Genomic DNA, 23,962 nt, shown 5'->3' on the forward strand with positions numbered 1-23,962 from the left:
CACACCATTTTCTGTAGTGCTTACAGAGTATGAAAGCAAATAAATGAAATATCATTGTGAAAGATTTGCAATGAAGGCCTGCATTCAACACCAGCTACAGACTCCTTAAATGACTTGCAACATATATATGGTAATTTCTTTTTAAGAAAGAAGTTGCTGCTTTAAAAGAACTCCCGAGACAAATACATAACGAAGGACAACAATATTGCCTTTCAAAGGATTTTATAACAGAGAAAGAAACATTCAGGAAAGATTTAGGAATATCAATTAATATAAGATCTCATTTTGTTTTAAATAGGAGGAAAAATTCAAAGAAAACTGGAGTGGGGCTTCTCCCCACAGTCACTTCAGGTGATTTCTTGAAACAAGTATTTCAGAAAGAAAGCAAAGTCTAGAAATATCTATCTATAATCAATAATTACCACTACTAATTTTTGTTTAAAAGACTAAAACAAGTGAAACAAACTTCCTCTCCCCTGTATCTAATCAGTTCCACTCGTTGAGAAGTCATAACAGAACAGCTTACAGATTTCTATCTTCAACTTAATAAGACTTAAAGAGTAACCCTCTAAAATGGTTATGTTTTGAAAATATTTTGGAAGGTCAATTTACATTCTTACTTCCACTAAATATCTGATTGTGACAAGAATCTAACACAACAGTCATTCTGCCAAACCGGCTCAAACCGGATTCGAAGCCAGCTCAAAACCATTTTTCTTCCCCCAGTCTACTATCAGTCTAGTGCTATTAGGATGAAAGAGATATTTCATGAAAGTTTTGGCATGTATTGTCCTAAAAATATGAGTATTGAAAACATTAACATGCTAGCTTGCTAAAGAAAAGACAAACTTGATGAAAGCAAGGCAATTCATTGAAATATATCTCCACACAAAAGCAAAAATATCAACAGAAAGAAAATATAATCATACATTTTTAATTGGAAAACATAATACATGTTTGCTTGGCTTACAAACCTGAAGTAAGACTTGTAAAATCTTTTGTTTTGAAATACAATTTCTCATTTCTTGAAAGAACCTTGTGTGCTCTGAAACCATGTTGTGTTTAAGTACAATGGCATAGAATACGTACAATATTGGTACAAGTCCTTTTTTCGACTTTCTTTTTACGGTTTTCTGAATGCCAACTCAGTTCATTCAAAACAAAATGAAATTCAAAAAGCACTGTGCTAAATAAAGCTCTCATTCTAACAATAAAGAACTGTGGTCGCAATTATTTACATTCGCTAGTTTTAAAACCCTGATATGACACTGTAATTTCTGTGGTCCCAGGGGGGTGTTTCACAAAGATCTTAAGTCAAACTTAACTTTAAGTTGGACTTAAACATTATGTGGAGCCATTTGTAGCCTTAAGTATATTCAAAAGCAAAAAATTGAAGTATTTTAGACTTTTCATAAATTCCACATCAAGAACATGAAATCTCCTTGATAATAGAAAATAAGAATGATTTGAATCTTTAAAATAACTTTTACAAATTAATTTCAAAGATGCTAACGGCTTTCCATAATTGTTGAGTCCGACTCCTACTTAGGATCTTTGTGAAACACCCCCAGGTGTCTGTATTCTCTGACAATTGAACTCTGATACTGGGTTTAAGCAGTTCTTAAAAATTCAGGTCCAACAAAGGAAGTCAGTTCCAGGTCTAAGTTCTTAGACCAAGGATACGGTTTATCTGAATAAGTAGAATACAGCAAAGAGTTTGCACACTGTCTCACTGTCAACGATCACCTCTGGACTGTGCTTTGCTGAATGCATAACTTTGAAAACGACAGTACTACTTTATGCTGTAAATAGACCATTCTACATTCCTCACTTCAAGACTGATGGACTTTGCATCCGATGTCGGTCTTGCACGCTTTAAATGCGCTACAATGAGTTTTTAACAAGGGCAAAATATGTTGTCACATCTTTAATCTCTACATCCACATAGTGTGGTGAATAAAATTGTTTAGAATCTGTTTTCTCTTGAAATGCAACATCAAACTAATTGAAATTTTCATATATTTCTAATTGGCAGCATTGTATCTATATGAATAGCTAAGCATAAGGTTTTGATGCATGTAGAGTATCGGAGTGTGACGTCATGCTGACCGATCTATCAAGGTTGATGGTTCCAAACAATTTTGTGCTGAACAATCGCATGGTGAACACACCAGGGACCCGTTTCACAAAGCCTTTTTTCAATGACAAATTACAAATATCAGTGACAAATCTGTTGACAACCAATCAGAAGCAAGGATTTCAGTAGCTTATAACAGTAGCTTGTAATTTGTTATTGATATCAAGTTTTATGAAACGGGGTCCAGTACCGAACACCGATTTGCCCTACTCCAGTCTGTTGCTTGAAGTGTTTTGCGATGAACCTCATGCACAGGCTGTGTTGTTTGGAACCAGTGACCTGGACGACAAGTTATTATGACCTTAGCACTTCGTTTCTCTACTGGTTACATGTACATGACCTTGCATAAGGTACACCTGTTTAAAATTGTAACATAACAAGCAACAATTTTCTACCCTTGAAATGAATACAACAGGCGACTGTTTCAACTCACCGATTTTAACTAAATTCCACTGACAACAAAAGAATATTCATTCCTTATCACTTAAACATGTTGGTAGCTTAATCAAAGTAAGGCATCTATAAATATCTGTTTTATTTGGCTGGTAACAGTCTCTATGTTAATTAAACCCAACCTCTATTCTGATTCTTATCATGTTGCATGGCACTGCGTGACAAAAGCTGTATTCAAATCTGAAGTCATTTTTTTTTGGCTACCGATTTACACTTTGCATCATAAGTACATTAAAGGGTGGTTGAATTAGTTTTATATTTATCTCTTTTATTTAGCACATTGTGAATGGTACTCATGTCAATTCTATAACTTTAATGTTTTTTTCCAAAAATGAATAACTAAGTAATATTATATTTCCTTAATACATTTCTACATTGATCCAACCTTGATGAAACAGTAACAGTAATAGCTTGCTTGGAAGCAGTATATTTCAGTTCTCTCTAGTGACAAGTGGGCAATAGACAGCCCTGTAAACACCATCACCGGGCATAGCTATCATCTCTCCATGTGCCCCGCTAAGAAATCCTTTTAGTCACTGGATTGCCAGTGGGTGAAAAAATCGAGCCCATTTATCAGAGTATGATTTAAGTCGTTCTTCTTTTTTCTATCTCATTCTGTGTCTACTTGGTCAAACTTGGTGATAAAATGGTGTCTTAGTAGACCAGGGGGGTGTTTCACAAAGATCATTAGTCGAACTTAACTCTAAGTTGGACTTACAAATTATGGAGAGCCATTTTGTAGCTTTGAAATAAAATATATTCAATTTTTTTTTTTTTTTAGACTTTTCATAAATTACACAAGAACATGAAATCTCCTTGATAAAAGAAAATATAAATGATTTGAATTTACATTATATGCTATTTGAAATAACTTTTACAAAATATTTTTAACTCCAACTTAGAGATAAGTTCAACTTAGGATCTTTGTGAAACACTCCCCAAAACCCTCTTCTATTAGTAATTTTCAGCAAGACTGGGCCAATTTCTTATCGGTCTGATAATTCCTTACTTCACAGTGAACAACAACACTTTAATATCTACTACATGATCAACCTTTTCAGATCACCTCCACACAGTTTATTTTGCAATGCATTTAATGTAAGAGCAGAACTAAACTTTATCTTTTAAAGACTGAACCTGCAGACGTATCGAGCATCGATATTGGAAATGCTCTCCTAATGTGCTACCGAGAAGGAGGGGAAACTAAGAGAGACCTGGGAGGCTTTTCACAAAACCTTTTTCAATGACAAATGACAAAAATCAGTGACAAATCTGATGATAACCAATCAGAGGCAAGGATTTCAGTAGCTTATAACAAAAACTGTCATTTGTCACTGATGACAAGCTTTGTGAAAAGCCCCCCAGGGGCCTGTTTCACAAAGCTTTTCTTTTTCAATGACAAAAACTGTCATTTGTCACTGATGACAAGTTTCATGAAACAGGGCCCAGGTGGCGGTATCAATCAACAATACCAGCGATACTTTCCTCATTCTCTACCATGAGGGCAAGGATGCGGGTACGATTCATCAACTTGACAAATTTGCTCTCAGCCAATCAGATGCCATGATTTCAGTAGCTTATAACAGTAGCTTGTAACTTGTTATAGATCAACAATACCAGCTATACTTTCCTCATTCTCTACCATGAGCGCGAGGATGCGGGTATGACTCATCAGCTTGGTGCGCAGGTCTTCCAGCGATAGTTGCAAGAGGGAGGGACACCAACATATCATGAGGTTCTCCGCATTCATTTTGTTTCCTTCACTATGACCTGTGACCCTATATCAGGAATAATGGAACGATCCAAATTAGCATGAGACTACCGGTTGAATGTGACCTGTAACCCTATATCAGGAATAATGGAACGATCCACATTAGCATGAGATTACGGGATGTATGACACACGTTCCTACGATAATTACTCTTTATGTACCACACTAACCAATTTCCTATCACCAACCCTTGACCAAGTCTATCATTCAACCTAACCCTCAGCCTTAACCTAAACCTAATCCCAATTACAACCTTTACTCCATACTTTGATGAAGTAGACACTGAAGCATTTGCCAACCGAGCAAAAATAGTTGACCTGACCTTTATGGAACTTTCTACAGTAATAGTTTTGTTGCGAGTAGTATATTTCAGTTCTTTCAATTTTACGATTCACGGCCCGCGATTATCCTCACTGTGCAGTAACTAGACATCAGCCCTCTATGTTCCCTTTTAAACATTTTAATCACTGGCTTGCTAAATAATTTTCTTTGAAATATTTGGAAAACTGAATTTTTGACATGAAAGTGCAATACTACAAGCTACTGATACAAAAGATCCAAAGAGTTGCCAGGATCGAGCAACCCACTGGACAGTTCCCGACAAGATTGAAAAGAGAAACTCATAGTACAGTTTAACTATCCACGTCAGGACCGGCACCAACCGGGGTTGGTGATTTGGCTGGATATTTAAGATATAGAGCTGTTCTGTGAGGTCTAGGCATGTGATAATGTCTTTCGTCAAGTGTTCCTTTAATTTTTTGTAACAGGCTCTTGTTTTTAGAGAAATACATTGTACTTGATATTAAAATAAAAGGAAACAAAAAGAGAAATATTACTAATTCATTGATGTTTACTGTTTGTGGGTTCATGTTGTTGTATTCATGTGACATATCTACAGTTTGTTAAGGTTGTGTAGCGCCTTTAAAGCTGGATTCCAGAAGCATTGACGAATTCTAAGAAAAATCATTGTCATGTTCAGAATCTCCATCAAAAATTATTCTAAATGTCTTTTTTTTCCTTTTTTTAGTCAGTTTTGGTTAGAGTAGCCCTTTAACGAAAACCTGGTGGCAGTATCAATCGGTGAAACCGGCCCTAAAAATGTTTACTGAAAACCTGGTGGCGGTATCAATCGGTGAAACCGGCCCTAAAAGAGTTAACTGAAAACCTGGTGGCGGTATCGATCGGTGATACCAGCCCTAAAAGAGTTTACTAAAAACCTGGTGGCGGTATCAATCGGTGATACCAGCGAGACTCTCCTCATTCTCCATTATGAGCTGGAGGATGCGGATCAGTATTTCCCACTTGGTATGAAAGTCCTCCGGGGGGACCTGCAGGAGGGACGGACACCAGCATATAGCAAGGTTCTCGGCCTTCATTTTGTTCTCCTGTTGATGACCCGTCACCCTAGGGGAATAATGGAACGATCCAAGTTTAAGAGCATGGGGCTGCCATGCCAGGCTGCGTCTCAAAAAGAAAGCAGAATTGCATTTAAGATACTTTAATTTTTCTTCAAGCCTGATGATGACCAATCACCTTATGGGAATAATGGAACGATCCTAGTTTAAGAGCATGGGGCTGCCATGCATGCCAGGTTGCGTCTCAAAAAGAAAGCAGAATTGCATTTAATAGGGATGCCAGTTAGAATTGATCAGAGGGCCTGAAAATCACCTAGAATGAGCATTTTTGTACTAAAAAAAGCCTCAACTATGGTCTGAAAATAACTCGCCAGGGCATGACTTCAGATTATTGCCTGACAACTGGCATCCCTGATTTTAGATACTTAGCTTCCATACAAAGCTTTAAATGATTAAGCCCATTGAATTGAATTCTCTTTGAAATTGCATCCATATTCATGTAATGAACAAAGTTCACAGACTCCTACAAATTCATCAGATACTAAAACAAAGTTAACTCTTGGAGATTGCATTTTTTTAGTTGCGCCGCACCAAAGTTTTTGAAAAATTTCCCACTTGTTATGAGAGAAGCCCTATCTGTCACCGTCTGCAAAGATTTGTTAAAGACCAATTTGTAGCACTGCAAGTTTTGTCACCAAAGCGCATGAGAGTATACATGTGTCTATGTAATAGTGAATTATTTTGTTTTTATTTTTATTATCAACTCTACTTTTTGTTTCCATGTTGATGCCATAAAACCCCCTTAGAGAAAATGGAATGACCGAGGTTAGCAAGGGACGGCCACGCGAGGGTGATGATGATGCCCAATTTTTTTTGTGTTCCCTAATGATAGCCTGTAACCCCCCTTATGAATAATGGATGACTCCGAGCACGGATGAAATCCCTAGGCCAAAGTACCAAAGCCACTCACTCCACTGGCCTAGTAATATCTTCGGACATTACTAAATGTTATGAAATCTCTTTTGTCAGCTTTTCCAATATTACCCTTCAAAAGCTAAAGCAATGATACAACAAATTTTCTACCAATATACATGTACAGATATTCAGAAAGTTTGCAGATAAAATAAATAAGAGCATTAGAATAAGCCCTATGTTCCCAATACAAATATGGTAGAAGAATGACAGATTAAGCCAGATTTTTTTTATTTTTCTTCCTTTGACCCTAAATGATGAGCTGATGTTTGTTCTTTCAAGAGAGAACATTATGAAGAAAGCACATCTACAAAGACCATACTGGATAAGTGGGGTAAAATATTGTACAGTTAAACATAAAAATGGAGAGAAAAGACACAATATACAATGATTTCACTGAATGCATAGACGATCATTATTCAATAGATCTTCATCTAATAGTGAAGATAATCAAGTACGTGGGTGCTTCCATTTTATGAGACATGAAATGTGTGTGAGGGCTGAATTATATTGTTTAAAACTGTACATATGACCTTACAGGTAGGTACATATGACCTTACAGGTAGGTGCATCATCGTTCACCCCATTTCTAAAATGGAATTGCCACGTTGTAAAGGAGGAAAGCTATGTTGGTTGATTCCATTCTATTACTGGGGGTGTGTATTGCTAATGGTCGAGATTGAAACAGATTGGTACTGTAATGACAGAAGGAAAGCAGAAGAAAGGTTTGCTTATGATGATATTAATGAATGCCTACCGTCTGGTATGAAATGGAGTATGAGTATGCCATGAGAAGCAGTGATGTCTAATACACCTTGAGAATGAAATCTAGTTTCCAAAAAAGTAATTGCCAACCCTAACATTGATCTACTAGAGATATATTAAACAATACCTTCCACTCTAAACAAAATGATTGTTGAAAATACATTAAGGAATGCAAACAAAAATGAAATTGGTGGGAAAAGATGAAACTTCAATTCCTAGAAATCACGGAATAAAAACCAATAAGCATTCCTAAGTAATCTATTTCAAATAATATAAATTCCATTGAAATTTTCAGAGGCAAAACAAGTCTGAAATATTCTAATTCCAAATAAGCAACTTGGAAATGGAAAATACATCAGCACTGTATAAATTTTAAGAAAATCAGGTTCTAAACAAATATATTTTTAAAATAGTAGAATGTGGTAGAGACAGAGGGGAAAAGCCCTCAGACAAGCAATTAAAGCAAGTCATGCTTGATACATGTATAGTCTATTTGACCGAATGATAATTTGAATGCAGTATTTTAAGCTTTACTTCATAGGCAATGTTGGTGTGCCACAAGGATCTTTCATGGGACCTATACTATTCTTGAAAAGAATAAACAAAGTCATAACCATGAATTTTAATAAAAAGAAATACCTTTGAGATGAACATTAGTATAGATTTTGTTCACCTTAAAACCAATATCTACACAACTGGGAATGTATAGAACGTCATATGCTTCTGAAGCAAGATCCAATGCTGGTTTCTTTAACCCCCAAACCTGTTGATCATTCAATGAACAGGCATATCATCTTCATAATAACTGAAACAGAAAAAAACTGCCTTTGAAATCTTTGTAAGGCTTGAGCTTATATATTCTCAAATTAATTCACAACACTACGTAATTGCATTGAAGAGTCAACAAATACATTGTTTGCTAAATTACAATAAACAGATGCTCTAAGCAAGAACTTATATGAACTGTTACCATTGTTTAATCATATATACATCAATACAATTCCTTTATAAACCATAGGCCTTGGACACCTTCAATCTCTAAACCTTCTTTCAAAGAGAAGAGTTAATTTGAATTTAGCACCACCATCCCGACAACATAAAGTTCATCTTGCGATTGTTCATGAAAGGTGTTTTGAAAGAAACCATCTTAACACAGAGAGTAACTTACATCACTAAGGATATCGGGTCCGAATTTTAACAAAACTACCTATTAATAATAAAAACTACCACAATGCTATAATGAATTTGCCATTGGCCGAACAAGAACACTGATTTCAGCAGCTTATATGAAATCATCTTAAGTCACTATGAGTGACAGATTTTATGATACAGGCCCCTGGTACTACAGTATTACTGAACATAGTTTGAACATATCAATATTCTCTATGAGAGATGATTGCTCCCATATGAACATGGCGTAGCAACAGGGTTAGTAGATGTCTCATCTACGGCACTCGAGATCGACTTATGAGATAGTGACCGTGGGTGCATACGTGATGATGATGGTGATGATGATGATGCATTGTTATTCGCAACATAAGTTTCTGAAGCTCAAGACTATATTTTAATAACATGTCTGTTAGTGGTGGTGACACTGTATCCGTGAACGCAATTGCTCTCTGCATCAAGCCCCTGCTATTCATTGGTGATACTGTCTTCCTTGAAGCTCAGGTTCGCATCGTCGCATCTATCCACATCTGACAGCTGCTGGTTGACATGGCCAAAATGCTCCAAATATCTCAGAATAACCTTCCTTTACATGGACACCATTAAAACATTCTATCCCTGAAGCCGCAGTGACGATTTCCGGCACGCTCGTCATCTCAAAGCTATGGGTTACTCTGCTGAAACTCTCCTTCCACAAAACTAGCAGCAGTCCTCCAGCCTGATCAGAAGTGCAGTCTTCCACCATTTGTGCCACGTACACAGAGCACTAAACTCCATGATTAGGAAACCTATGATTAGTTATCCCCTCGGTCACCAACCCAGGGGTACTTTCGTTCACAAGACATAGCAGATATTCTCCTCTAGTAGTGCAGGATAACATAATATAACTATGGGTGCTTCATTTGATACAGTGTGAAAACAAATACAGAGCAAAGGCAACAGATTCACATATTCTGCTGCTTTATGGGCCCAGTGTTGAGCCCTGGGGGACTCCACACCGGACTCTCTCGTGATGAGAAGTGATACGATGCTTGAAAAACCTCACCATATATATCTAATTCTTGCAGTTGTTAATTAAGGCTGACTATAATATCAACTGAACGTGAGAGGTTAAAGGTCAATGGATTAACGCATGTGAGCTCATGTTCACGTGATGAAATCAAAGAGACTCTCTGAGTGTTCTACTATCAGCTTGAAGACTGCCGACAGGAGTGCTTCGTTTGCTAGGTCGTCAAATGACTTGCTTTGCGGGTGCAACATGGAGGGCCACCAACAAATGGAGAGATTTTCGGCGGTCATGAGGTTCACCTCCGAGCACTGAGTTATCCTATGGAGCATAATGGAACAGTCCAAATTATAGTACACATGGTGGTGGTGTATTAAAGCATGTGGGTTATAAGACTTAATAATGGGGTGGATTATTGAAGGCATTTGTGATGTGTTACTAGTAGAAATAATATGGATTGAAAAATTATTATGGTCACTAATGTTCACATAATGGAATAATCCATTCTTTACATGTGTCAGTGTGTTGAAGGGTCATCTTATTTAACAACAGGGAACAGAGAATAATATTGCATGCTAAGTGATCAATGGTCATTAATTTTACTTCCAAAAGCCAGGTGGTCCTACAGAAAAATGTACGTGTCAAACATTAAAATCGCTCATGCGTGGGTATATAAAAGGCAACACAACTTTTTACCCACGCCATTGGCTCGGTGTTATGTAGTGATCACCAACTTGCCTACTTCATGAACGACTATAAACCCACGCATGACCATCTTTAACATGTGGGTAATGTCTTTCAGTTAAAGGCGTTCAGTATTGTTGAACAATGCATGCAATCATTTGTTAAAGGCCGGAAGGGTGTGGAACTCCTTTCTGGCCACTAGTGAACAAATATCAGGAAGATACATTCAATTAATCCATGTCATATTGTTCCACCAACAAGTATAGCACCAGTCAAATATTATGTATTTGTGTATTTGGGCGTACCCAATAATAAGCCATGTTAACTGGGATTAGCGCCTTGTCCCTTGTTATACAAGTTCTTACCGGTAAATTAAATTTATGCTCCTACGTATAGATTGTATTGTTTGAACAGATGTCAAATATGTTGTCAAATTGAATGAAAGAAAATAAATGTTAATTTGAATAAACAAATCCCGGTTGACAACAAACAATTCCAGGGATGTCAAGTAAATATTTTCCTTTGAGAAATATGGTTAACAAATATATATCAGGAAAAATAAATATATACATCAGATAATTTAATAAAAATTAAGGAGCTCCATAGATTGCCAGTATTTTGATACGAACATAATCGCCCATCGCGAAAGATGCACATTTATTTTGCATATAATAATACCATTAATTTATAAGAGTAAAATGCTGCCCAGAAGAAACTCATATGCCAACTGCACAGTCTACTTGAGAGTCTGAAGGTTCTGGTTATGAATATTCATTAGAAGGAAATGTTCCCGAACTATTGAAGATAGTTATGAATATCCATTAGATCCATCACATACGTGTACTCAGAGCACAATTGATCTAGCGATATTTAGGGGCTAACCCACCACTAACTGCAAAATAATTTATTGCACTGCAATGCATTTCAGTAAGCTCCCCTAAACAACATATCAAAAGTCTCAAGAAATCCAAGTATCGGAAATTTATGAGATTGTCTATTTATTCATAGCATGATATTCCAAATTCAATATTTCTTTGAAATTATCGATGAGAAGATTTAATTTGATGGCGGTGTATTGACAAGTTATCACATCATACCTTTTATTGTTATTTGCTTAAATTTTGTGACCAAATGGTCAATGTAGGTCATATTAGACCTTCATGTGTACATGGTATGAATATTATGAACGAAATGGATATTATCTTTAAAATCCAAATATTCAAGATGCAGTACATCACCTATAGGATTTGTCTTCACTAACAAACAAAACGAACATGCTAATTACATATAAGCAAACAACTAGGATAGGGATTTACTGCATGCATTTCATGCCATGGCGCACTTTTGTACACTTAATAATGGAATCTGCCATTCATAAATGCTAGAACTTCAATACGTAAACAAAGAAAGGTATAAAGTTGAACGAAAAAGAATTTTCATGCAGCTACAGCTTTTCTGCTGATAAATCAGATTTCCTATCTAACATCCAGTGAAATATTTAACAAAGTTAACTCCTGACAAAAATAAAATTTGATCAGTCAATACAATTTAAATAACATTAATTTTTACAAAAACTGAAAAATGTAACACATAAAAAGGATACATTTAACAGAGGAAAACTTTGTCAAATTTGGAATGATATCCAATTTAAAAAAAAATTGTGATTACTTGCTTTAACTTTACTTCACAAAAATTACCTTCAAAAGCATTACTTGAATACAAATATATCCCTGAAATGCACCAATCAAAATGCTTACTCTTACAATTAAATGCATTGTCTGTAACATAATGTTTACAAACCAAAAATATGTATATGAATACTTGTCAAGCAGCAGTTATAAGAAGATGATCAATGTAATAAAAATGGCATGATTAGGAAAAGTAATAAGAGACCACTCAATTAAACGGTAAAAACAGCCACGTGGGAAGGGGGGGGGGTGGGACTGTTCTTTACGGTACACATAAATGTAAAATTGTATGGAACACTTTGACAACAGGTGAGACAATGACATTAATATGGAGGGACTATTTTGGAGCAAAAAAAAAAAAAAAAAAAAATTTTAAAGTGGATATGTTGATAAAAAGTCTCTAGGATTGTCTTTTTTGTTGTCTTCAGTGGGTGCTGCACGATAGCATTGCGAAAAGAAAAAGTGTTAGGGCGCATACATGTAAATCCTTTCTTTTTTATGAAGCTGCGAGCAGTATTCTTTATTTGTGAACAAATGTTATTAATTCATACACCATGATGTTAGTTTTCTCAGTAACAAAAAACAGAAAAAAATCTACAATTTATATATTTCTTGATCCATGCATGCAATGTTCAACAATTTTAAATATGAATTTATTATGAAGTTATTGATCAAGTTCAGGATGTAACCTTATATTTTTGAATTGCTTTGCTACTTTAGGTATGAATACAAATAATACAATTATCAAATCCTTCTGAAATACTGACATTTTGATTGCTATAAAAATGGGTAGATATGGCTGAATACTCATTAAAATCCCCTAATTGATGTGATTTTCAGGCAGATCAAGGTACTTCCACCACTTTTAATACCATAAAGGCACGTTAACACAAAATAATTTTATTTGAAATTTGGTTTGTCCAGAATTGTATTTTTTTATAATTGTATTTGTATCATCATCATGCAATGATACATTCACAAGTACTATAATGCATGAATGTAAGAACAGAATTACCAAAGAAAGTATAAATATGCATTCAGGGATTTCTCTTCTTTAGACGGGATCTATCAAATCATCAAAATTATCAAGGAAACCATGATTTTGATTTTGATGTGCTACAAACAAAGGCCCAAATACACTGGACATGACCCAACAGAAACATCACCTGTAGTTGAACACAGTGTGAATGCGACCACTGCATATGTTATGTAATTGGAAAACAAGTGTGAATACAACTACTCAATGAATATGCTACATTATGGATGGATGAAAAATGTGGATGCGACATGCAAACAGCTAGGAAGTGTGAACGCAAGCATTCTAGATACATACCTCTTCATATGTCTCATCATGTAGGTGAGAACATTCTTTTTGACGGATGACAGGCCGATAAGGTATTCGGGCAACCGCTCGACAAAGAGATCTTCGTTGTTGACATCTGCTCAATAGTGAAAAGAAATGAATAGTCAAGCTTGTAATGTGGCGTAATCTTGAATGTTTTGTTTTTTTCTTTCTTTTTAATTAGGTATTCGGCAACCGCTCAACAAAGAGATCTTCGTTGTTCACATCTGATCAATAGTGAAAAGATAAGAATAGTCAAGCTTCTAATGTGGCGTAATCTCGAATGTTTTTTTTTTTTTCTTTCTTTTTAATTAGGTATTCGGCAACCGCTCGACAAAAGAGATCTTCGTTATTGACATCTGCTCAATAGTGAAAAGATAAGAATAGTGAAGCTTGTAATGCAGTGTGTGACCGGTTTTACCATACTCTTTTTCCCCAATAGACTGTAGTGTTATGAAAACCGTTTGGCAAACACAAAATTTGGTTTCGATTTCCAATCGTAAATATCTTGATAATCAGACAGGTGATCGGATTGTAAAAGTCATGGGGTTCCTGACTGACCTAAAGGTTTATAATTATCATTGCAGCATGAGCTAAATCCAGGATTTTGTTTCAGAATCCGAGACAAAGTTACCGGATCCCTTTATCAGGAACCTATAACCTTTCTCCACCAGCATGAAAACCTATGTCAGGGACTACACTTATTATTCTATACCAGCATGAAAACCTATTTCAGGGACTACACTTACCATTTTATACCAGCATGGAAACCTATGTCAGGGACTACACTTACCTTTGTAGTCGGCAATCATCTTGTCCTGTGTACTGTAGGGTATGATCGGCTCCGGGAGATTCTTGAAGAACTGCTTCAGTGCGGAGGCGACCGTGTTGGCGCTTAGGTTCTCTAACGAGTTCAGATCGGCGAGCTGATCCTCATCAAACATCTTGATGATCACCTCGATATCATATGCTTTACCGGACACCCTGTATATACCCTCTTGGGAGATACCTGCAAGAGATAGGACAGTTCTGACATTACTGACACTAGTAACAGAGATGTACTGACAAGGTAAAATCACACTTTGAAATGTTTTTCATGTTGTACCTATATGTATTGATCTGGGACTCGTCTTACAAAGAGTTGATATCAATCGCAACTTATTTGCTATTGCAACTATGTACATAAGAGATACTGTAAACGCTGGTATTTTCTTGTGATTAATTTTTCACGCTGACAATCCCAAAACGTATTGGCGGGTTCTAACATTCCTGTTGCACGCAATTCAGCTCGTCAAAACACGCATAAGAAGTCAGGCCTACATATTTGCGGGTTTTCATATTCACGGACACCGACTTTAGCACGAAATCCATGAAAATTATAGCACCACGAATATTATCACGTTTACAGTAGTAAACTAAAAACATGCGATTGATTGGAGGACTTGCGATTGATTTGAATCAATCATAACTCTTTGTAAGAAGGGGCCCAGTTCTAAATTGTGTTGGAGGTGAGGTTCTCTAATAAGTTCAGAGCAGCGTTCTGATCTTCGTCAAACATCTTGATGAGCGAATCAATAAAATCATATCATATTATACCTTCTTGGGAAATACCTGCAAGAAGTATGAGTATTCATGGTGAACTATCAGAACAGTCTTCAGAAATGTCTGTAATTACATACATCTTCGTCACCATCATCTTCATCATCACCATCCTCATTAGCACAATCCTTGGCATCACCATCGTTGTCATCTTTCAGAATCCTCACATTCATTATCATGACCTCTATCATCATATTAATCACTATCATTATCATGACCTCTATCATCATATTAATCACTATCATCATCTTCGTCATCATCATCATCACCATCATCACATCAGTACCTCCACTATCATTATCATCACCATCATCACATCAGTACCTCTACTATCATTATCATCACATCAGTACCTCTACTATCATTATCATCACATCAGTACCTCCACTATCATTATCATCACATCAGTACCTCTACTATCATTATCATCACCATCATCACATCAGTACCTCTACTATCATTATCATCACCATCAACACATCAGTACCTCCACTATCATTATCATCACCATCATCACATCAGTACCTCTACTATCATTATCATCACCATCATCACATCAGTACCTCTACTATCATTATCATCACCATCATCACATCAGTACCTCTACTATCATTATCATCACCATCAACACATCAGTACCTCTACTATCATTATCATCACCATCATCACATCAGTACCTCTACTATCATTATCATCACCATCATCACATCAGTACCTCTACTATCATTATCATCACCATCAACACATCAGTACCTCTACTATCATTATCATCACCATCATCACATCAGTACCTCTACTATCATTATCATCACCATCAACACATCAGTACCTCCACTATCATTATCATCACCATCATCACATCAGTACCTCTACTATCATTATCATCACCATCATCACATCAGTACCTCCACTATCATTATCATCACCATCATCACATCAGTACCTCTACTATCATTATCATCACCATCATCACATCAGTACCTTCACTATCATTATCATCACCATCATCACATCAGTACCTTCACTATCATCATCACCATCCTCGCATCAGTACCTCTACTATCATTATCATCACCATCATCACATCAGTACCTCCACTATCATTATCATCACCATCATCACATCAGTACCTCTACTATCATTATCATCACCATCAACACATCAGTACCTCTACTATCATTATCATCACCATCATCACATCAGTACCTCTACTATCATTATCATCACCATCAACACATCAGTACCTCTACTATCATTATCATCACCATCATCACATCAGTACCTCCACTATCATTATCATCACCATCATCACATCAGTACCTCTACTATCATTATCATCACCATCATCACATCAGTACCTCCACTATCATTATCACCATCAACACATCAGTACCTCTACTATCATTATCATCACCATCAACACATCAGTACCTCTACTATCATTATCATCACCATCAACACATCAGTACCTTCACTATCATCATCACCATCCTCACATCAGTACCTCCACTATCATTATCATCACCATCAACACATCAGTACCTCCACTATCATTATCATCACCATCAACACATCAGTACCTCTACTATCATTATCATCACCATCATCACATCAGTACCTCCACTATCATTATCATCACCATCATCACATCAGTACCTCTACTATCATTATCATCACCATCATCACATCAGTACCTCCACTATCATTATCACCATCAACACATCAGTACCTCTACTATCATTATCATCACCATCAACACATCAGTACCTCTACTATCATTATCATCACCATCAACACATCAGTACCTCTACTATCACATACCTGCCAACATTTGAAAATGAGAATTAAGAATTTTTAGCGCGGTATGTCTTCGAAAATAAGAAATCTGTACACTTAACAGGCGTTCGCACATGCAGCGGCAGTGTAACTGGCAATACGCGGTAAATCTGTGCAAAAAAAAGCGAATTTAATCATGCAGCCCTTCAACGCACGCAATACACGTGAACTCTAACATCGCGTAAAGGATAAAACAAGCTTAATTTGGCTTAAGCAACACCAAAAAAAAAAAAAAAAAAAAAAAAAAAAAAAAAAAAAAATTGAAAAAAACCCAGAATATTCCGGATTTTGGGGTCCTAAAAATCCAGAAAATGGAATATTCCGGATTATTCGGAAGGGTTGGCAGGTACGCTGAATTCAATTCGGTGTAGCGATTGTCCAACACAGCTCAGTTACGGCAACATTTGACATGCATCGATCAAACTATACACAGTACATGTACGGTACGCCTCACCATCGCTGCCCCACTCCACTGGCACCGACTCACCTCCGGTACCGCACTGCAGCGTGCGTTCACTCTGTATACCATAGTCCCGACACACTTCTTCCAAATACTGGATTAGACAATTGAAAAGTTAGTACGGTACGGTAAACTCCATGAATCCATCAAGCAAGCGTATTCCTTGGGATTGGAAGACATTATAAGTAAAACTGACAAACTTTTGCAAGTTTAGTAACCATTCACGATCACACGTCGAAGTAAATATACACATCCCCGAGCGAAGCTCGGGGATGTACCCCGCTTGCTCCAAAAAGCCGCTGAGCCCCCTACACATTTGCCGACGACACGAATATCTATTCTATCATAACCTTTATCACCTTGGGAGTGTGTTCTGGGTGTTCGGTATTACATGAGCTTCATGCAGCTCTATTTATTTTTAAATAAAAATGTTAAAAACTCACCTAATCCTGCCTTTTTATCAGTAAAGTCCTTCACACAGCGAACAAAGTTGTGTGCAGTCCTATGGGGCTCGATCTCATGTAATCGCTGTATATGAACCGGAAGGTAATCGCAACTCTGTGAAGGTCAAGTCACGTGACGAGATCGCCCGAGTAGCACGCGCGGAAGCAACTGCTGTAGCAGACGACGCGACGTCTATACTGTGTGCAATGTAAATTTATAGCGTAATCGCCCAGATTCATTCATGATTCAGGCAGAAATTATTCAGCGTACGTAGAAACTGCCATGGAAACGAGAATGCTCAAAGAAGTTGTGGATGATGTGCTCGGAAGTACTTTTGTACTGAAACAAAAACAGGAGTCCATGCTCATAAGCGCTGCCAAAGGAAATCACACCATGGGGATCCTTCCCACTGGATACGGAAAAAGACGATAAAAGCCTTTGTTTTTTGGTGTAAAATTTTGTTTACAATTGATGCAAGAAGAAATAGTTCCCTCCATTTTAGCCTGCAGCAGACGACAAGCTTTCCGTAACACATTGAACGCACACGTGCTCGCACTTCCGGTTGCGCATGCGCAATACGTATGTTTCGTGAAGCTACTATTTTGGAATTTTAGTGCGATCACCAAGGACCAAGTTTTAGGTTAATTTGTTGCATTAAATCAGTAAAACCTCACTATCAGATATCAAGAAAGATGACAATGGATGCGCACAGCAACGTGGCATAGCCAAATGTGAGTATAGTTCCAAAATAATTAATTGCGTTAATTTAAAATGTTTTTTTTTAAATGTAGAAATTCTAGAATTGGCCGTTCACTGTACTGGCGGTATGGGAGGAGGTCAGACGCCGTGCTACGCACGGCGTCTGGTCAGGCTAACGTCGAAGCTAACCCGTTCGCTCAAAATTTATCGCACGTGAAGCGTGCATGTTCTTGTACATTGCTTGTATGGGTGTGTGTGTGTGTGTACGTGTATGGAGAGTACATGCCAGGCTTACACACACACACATAATGCTGATCTCTACGCTATAGATCAGTGGCACAAACACGCTGCAAAACCGTCATTACAAGCCAAATGAGCTTCCGCGGCCATCAACACACACACAGTATACTATACGAGAGCTCTCACACAAATCGCGGCAAATGGTAATACAAGCCCAATTTGGCTTAAATTTCCAAAATGCGGAATCTCCCGCATTTTAAGGTCCTAAAATTCCAGAAATGCGGAATATCCCGGAAAATGCGGGAGGGTTGGCAGGTATGCTATCATTATCATCACCATCAACACATCAGTACCTCCACTATCATTATCATCACCATCAACACATCAGTACCTCTACTATCATTATCATCACCATCATCACATCAGTACCTCCACTATCATTATCACCATCAACACATCAGTACCTCTACTATCATTATCATCACCATCAACACATCAGTACCTCCACTATCATTATCATCACCATCAACACATCAGTACCTCTACTATCATTATCATCACCATCATCACATCAGTACCTTCACTATCATCATCACCATCATCACATCAGTACCTCCACTATCATTATCATCACCATCAACACATCAGTACCTCCACTATCATTATCATCACCATCAACACATCAGTACCTCTACTATCATTATCATCACCATCAACACATCAGTACCTCCACTATCATTATCATCACCATCAACACATCAGTACCTTCACTATCATCATCACCATCATCACATCAGTACCTCTACTATCATTATCATCACCATCAACACATCAGTACCTTCACTATCATTATCATCACCATCAACACATCAGTACCTCTACTATCATTATCATCACCATCAACACATCAGTACCTCCACTATCATTATCATCACCATCATCACATCAGTACCTCTACTTTCATTATCATCACCATCATCACATCAGTACCTCTACTATCATTATCACCATCAACACATCAGTACCTCTACTATCATTATCATCACCATCATCACATCAGTACCTCTACTATCATTATCATCACCATCATCACATCAGTACCTCTACTATCATTATCATCACCATCATCACATCAGTACCTTCACTATCATCATCACCATCCTCGCATCAGTACCTCTACTATCATTATCATCACCATCATCACATCAGTACCTCTACTATCATTATCATCACCATCAACACATCAGTACCTCTACTATCATTATCATCACCATCATCACATCAGTACCTCTACTATCATTATCATCACCATCATCACATCAGTACCTCTACTATCATTATCATCACCATCATCACATCAGTACCTCTACTATCATTATCATCACCATCAACACATCAGTACCTCTACTATCATTATCACCATCAACACATCAGTACCTCTACTATCATTATCATCACCATCATCACATCAGTACCTCTACTATCATTATCATCACCATCAACACATCAGTACCTCTACTATCATTATCACCATCAACACATCAGTACCTCTACTATCATTATCATCACCATCATCACATCAGTACCTCTACTATCATTATCATCACCATCAACACATCAGTACCTCTACTATCATTATCATCACCATCATCACATCAGTACCTCTACTATCATTATCATCACCATCATCACATCAGTACCTCTACTATCATTATCATCACCATCATCACATCAGTACCTCTACTATCATTATCATCACCATCAACACATCAGTACCTCTACTATCATTATCACCATCAACACATCAGTACCTCTACTATCATTATCATCACCATCATCACATCAGTACCTCTACTATCATTATCATCACCATCAACACATCAGTACCTCTACTATCATTATCACCATCAACACATCAGTACCTCTACTATCATTATCATCACCATCATCACATCAGTACCTCTACTATCATTATCATCACCATCATCACATCAGTACCTCTACTATCATTATCATCACCATCATCACATCAGTACCTTCACTATCATCATCACCATCCTCGCATCAGTACCTCTACTATCATTATCATCACCATCAACACATCAGTACCTCTACTATCATTATCATCACCATCATCACATCAGTACCTCTACTATCATTATCATCACCATCATCACATCAGTACCTCTACTATCATTATCATCACCATCATCACATCAGTACCTTCACTATCATCATCACCATCCTCGCATCAGTACCTCTACTATCATTATCATCACCATCAACACATCAGTACCTCTACTATCATTATCATCACCATCATCACATCAGTACCTCTACTATCATTATCATCACCATCATCACATCAGTACCTCTACTATCATTATCATCACCATCATCACATCAGTACCTCTACTATCATTATCATCACCATCCTCGCATCAGTACCTTCACTATCATCATCACCATCCTCGCATTCATAATTGTCACCTCCATCATCATCATCATCGTAATCACCATCGTCGTCATCATCATCACCATCACTATCATAATCATCTTCATAGTCATCCTCCTCACTTTCATCACCATCCTCATCATCATTATCGTAATCATCATCGTCGTCTTAATCATCCTCACAATCATCTTCATCGTCATCCTCCTCACTTTCATCACCATCCTCATCATCATCATCATCGTAATCACCATCGTCGTCTTAATCATCCTCACAATCATCTTCATCGTCATCCTCCTCACTTTCATCACCATCCTCATCATCATCATCGTAATCACCATCGTCGTCATATCATCCTCACAATCATCATCATCCTCACTTTCATCACCATCCTCATCCCCATCATCATCGTAATCACCATCGTCGTCATGATCAACCTCACTTCCATCACCATCCCCATTATCCTAATCAAACCTTACCTTCATCCTCTATCCGATCCACACACTGTTCGATGAAAGACGGGACGCCATTCTCATTCAATATGAGCGTTTCAAGAGCGGGTTTTATCGGCTTACAAGGTAGTCCATCCTTCCCCTTTTTGCCTTTTGGTTTTTTCTATCAAATAAAAGTGGTTAAACTCAATTCATATTTGTATTTAAAAAGATAAAGGGCTGGGGAGTGTTTCACAAAGATCCTAAGTAGAACTTAACACTAAGTTGGACTTAAAAAGTATGGACAGCCATTGGAGCCTTAGAATGAAATATATTCAAAAGCAAAAATTTGGAGTATTTTAGACTTTTCATCAATTCCACATCAAGAACATGAAATCTCCCATGATAATAGAAAATATGAATGATTTGAATCAACATTTTATGCCTTCTAAAAAAAAAATTACAAAATATTTTCAAGGATGCTAATGGCTTCCCATAAATTTTAAGTCCAACTTAGAGATAAGTTCAACTTAGGATCTTTGTGAAACACCCCCCTATACAGAAAAAATACAGGTGAAATGTGAATTGTACAATACCTCCACAACTCCCAGCATTTAATGAAAACAAAATTAAAACAAGGGAAACGCTCTCGGCGCTCCCGTCTGCATTACGCAATTCGAAAAATTGAGGTTAAAACATTATTTATAGGCAGGGTGGCCCATTAGCAGGCCCCAAAAAATGAAATCCTCTGAATATAATCAGCATTTTGAAGTGAATCTAAGAATCATGAAAAAATAACAACAAAAAAAAATAACAAAAGTTGATTCATATATTCTCATATTAAAGGTACTATGTCCCTTTTGCAGGCCAAAAAAATTAAAAGGTTAAATTCAAATGGCATTTGAAAGATAATACTAATTTAGAACTCCCCTTAAAAAAATGTGGTTTGAAAATGTCTTTAAGTGGGAAAATAACGACTATTATTCTTGATTTTCAGACCATTGTACCGCATGGTCGTATGTTTCATGCTGCGCAAAGATTCAATCAGTTTAATTTTGGCCATTACAAGAAGTGGGTTATTGATGTATACAGATCCTTTACAGCTCATTTTATGTGTGGTATTACCAAAGAAGAAGAAAATTCCAGTCAGTCACTAAATACTGACATTAGTGTCTGCCAGTTAAGTCTAGCAAGTAAACAGGTTTCCTTGCATAATTTGAATATTAGGACACTGCTTACGTTTAAATTTCACAGATAGGACATACATGACATATTCATAATTCCTGCAAAGTTCTACAGAATTTGAGGTTGGCTGCAAAAGGGACATAGTATCTTTAAGTTGTGAAAACATAATCCAAGTCTACTGACCTAAAATGACCTTTGACCTTGTGACCTGGAATTTGTGTCATATGATTTGTGATACTTGATAACCCTTGGGTACAAGTTTCATGGAATATGAACAAACACTTTTGAAAATTTGCTAAATATTCAAAATCTTGATGTTGATGCCACAAAAAAGTCTAAGTTTGTTGACCTAACATGACCTTTGACCTTAACTAAGTGACCTGAATTCTACTCACATGATTGGGGATACTTAATTACCCTATAGTCCAAGTTTCATTGACTAAGAACTTATACTTTCAAAATTATATCAAAAATTCAAAAACTTAACCTCGGGTTAAGTTTTTGATGTTGACGCCGTCGCGGCCACCGGATATAATGAGGTCCTTGGGACAATCAAAATTACATTGTTATACACATGACAAGAATCTTGTGATATCAGATCACTTTATACTGAGTTTTCACTGTATCATAATGAATTGTTTAATGGGTCATCCCTATAGAATGGTAACTAGCAATGAACAGTTTTGCACATCTTAACACTTACCGGTATCACCAATTATTCAGTAATACTAATAGTTTCAAAGTACTGTGAGAGTATTTAAGTCATTCTTATGATTCTTATCATTTGGAGGTAGAAGCTCCTGCATGAAGGGCCATGTACTTCTGAATTCATCTCCCTGACACTTTTACACTCATCTTTGCTTGTATTTTGACAGATTTCCTTCTCATAAGTTCCGTAATTAATCATAAATCATGTACCATACGTAGCAACTGCACACGAAATACGTATCTCCCATATATATATATACAGCCAGATTCATGCTGTCATTGTGAATGATAATGCTAGCGTGCCACGTGCACGCTGTGCGGTGCCTTTGGCTGAGGGAGTATGCATGGCACTCTATACGCACACACAAGCTCTTTATTACACGCTGCAAATTAAATAGAGATCAGCATGGCACGCAGCACACACGATGCACGCATCTTGCCCGATGCGATCCTTCCAGCACTTATCGAATAGATCCTATAGAAAGCCGATTCCCCCGAATCTAAAAACCTCAAAAACGTAAGGTTCCATTAGAATCGGAACGGTTGGCAAGTCTAGGATAGGATTTAT

General features: G+C 37.1%; 1 protein-coding gene across 14 annotated transcripts in view; it reads right to left on the minus strand.

Annotated features, from left to right (window-relative positions):
• Nucleotides 1-3,941: 3,941 nt before the first annotated feature.
• The window catches only part of LOC588152 (rho GTPase-activating protein 35), a 110,399-nt gene continuing 90,378 nt past the window's right edge, over nt 3,942-23,962 (minus strand). For 13 of the 14 annotated variants that reach the window (XM_030993089.1, XM_030993085.1, XM_030993096.1 and 10 more), the window contains 4 exons: nt 21,550-21,685; nt 14,134-14,349; nt 13,332-13,437; nt 5,107-9,947 (listed from right to left, as the gene is read on the minus strand). In XM_030993089.1, coding sequence (XP_030848949.1) covers nt 9,767-9,947; nt 13,332-13,437; nt 14,134-14,349; nt 21,550-21,685 — 639 coding nt within the window. In that variant the 3' untranslated portion in view covers nt 5,107-9,766. Of the gene's footprint in view, nt 4,369-5,106; nt 9,948-13,331; nt 13,438-14,133; nt 14,350-21,549; nt 21,686-23,962 lie in introns of those variants that run through there. The other variant, XM_030993082.1, reaches the window with a different exon arrangement.

Source organism: Strongylocentrotus purpuratus, unplaced genomic scaffold (genome assembly GCF_000002235.5).
Source record: "Strongylocentrotus purpuratus isolate Spur 01 unplaced genomic scaffold, Spur_5.0 spur5_scaffold_20, whole genome shotgun sequence".
NCBI classification, from domain to species: Eukaryota; Metazoa; Echinodermata; class Echinoidea; order Camarodonta; family Strongylocentrotidae; genus Strongylocentrotus; species Strongylocentrotus purpuratus.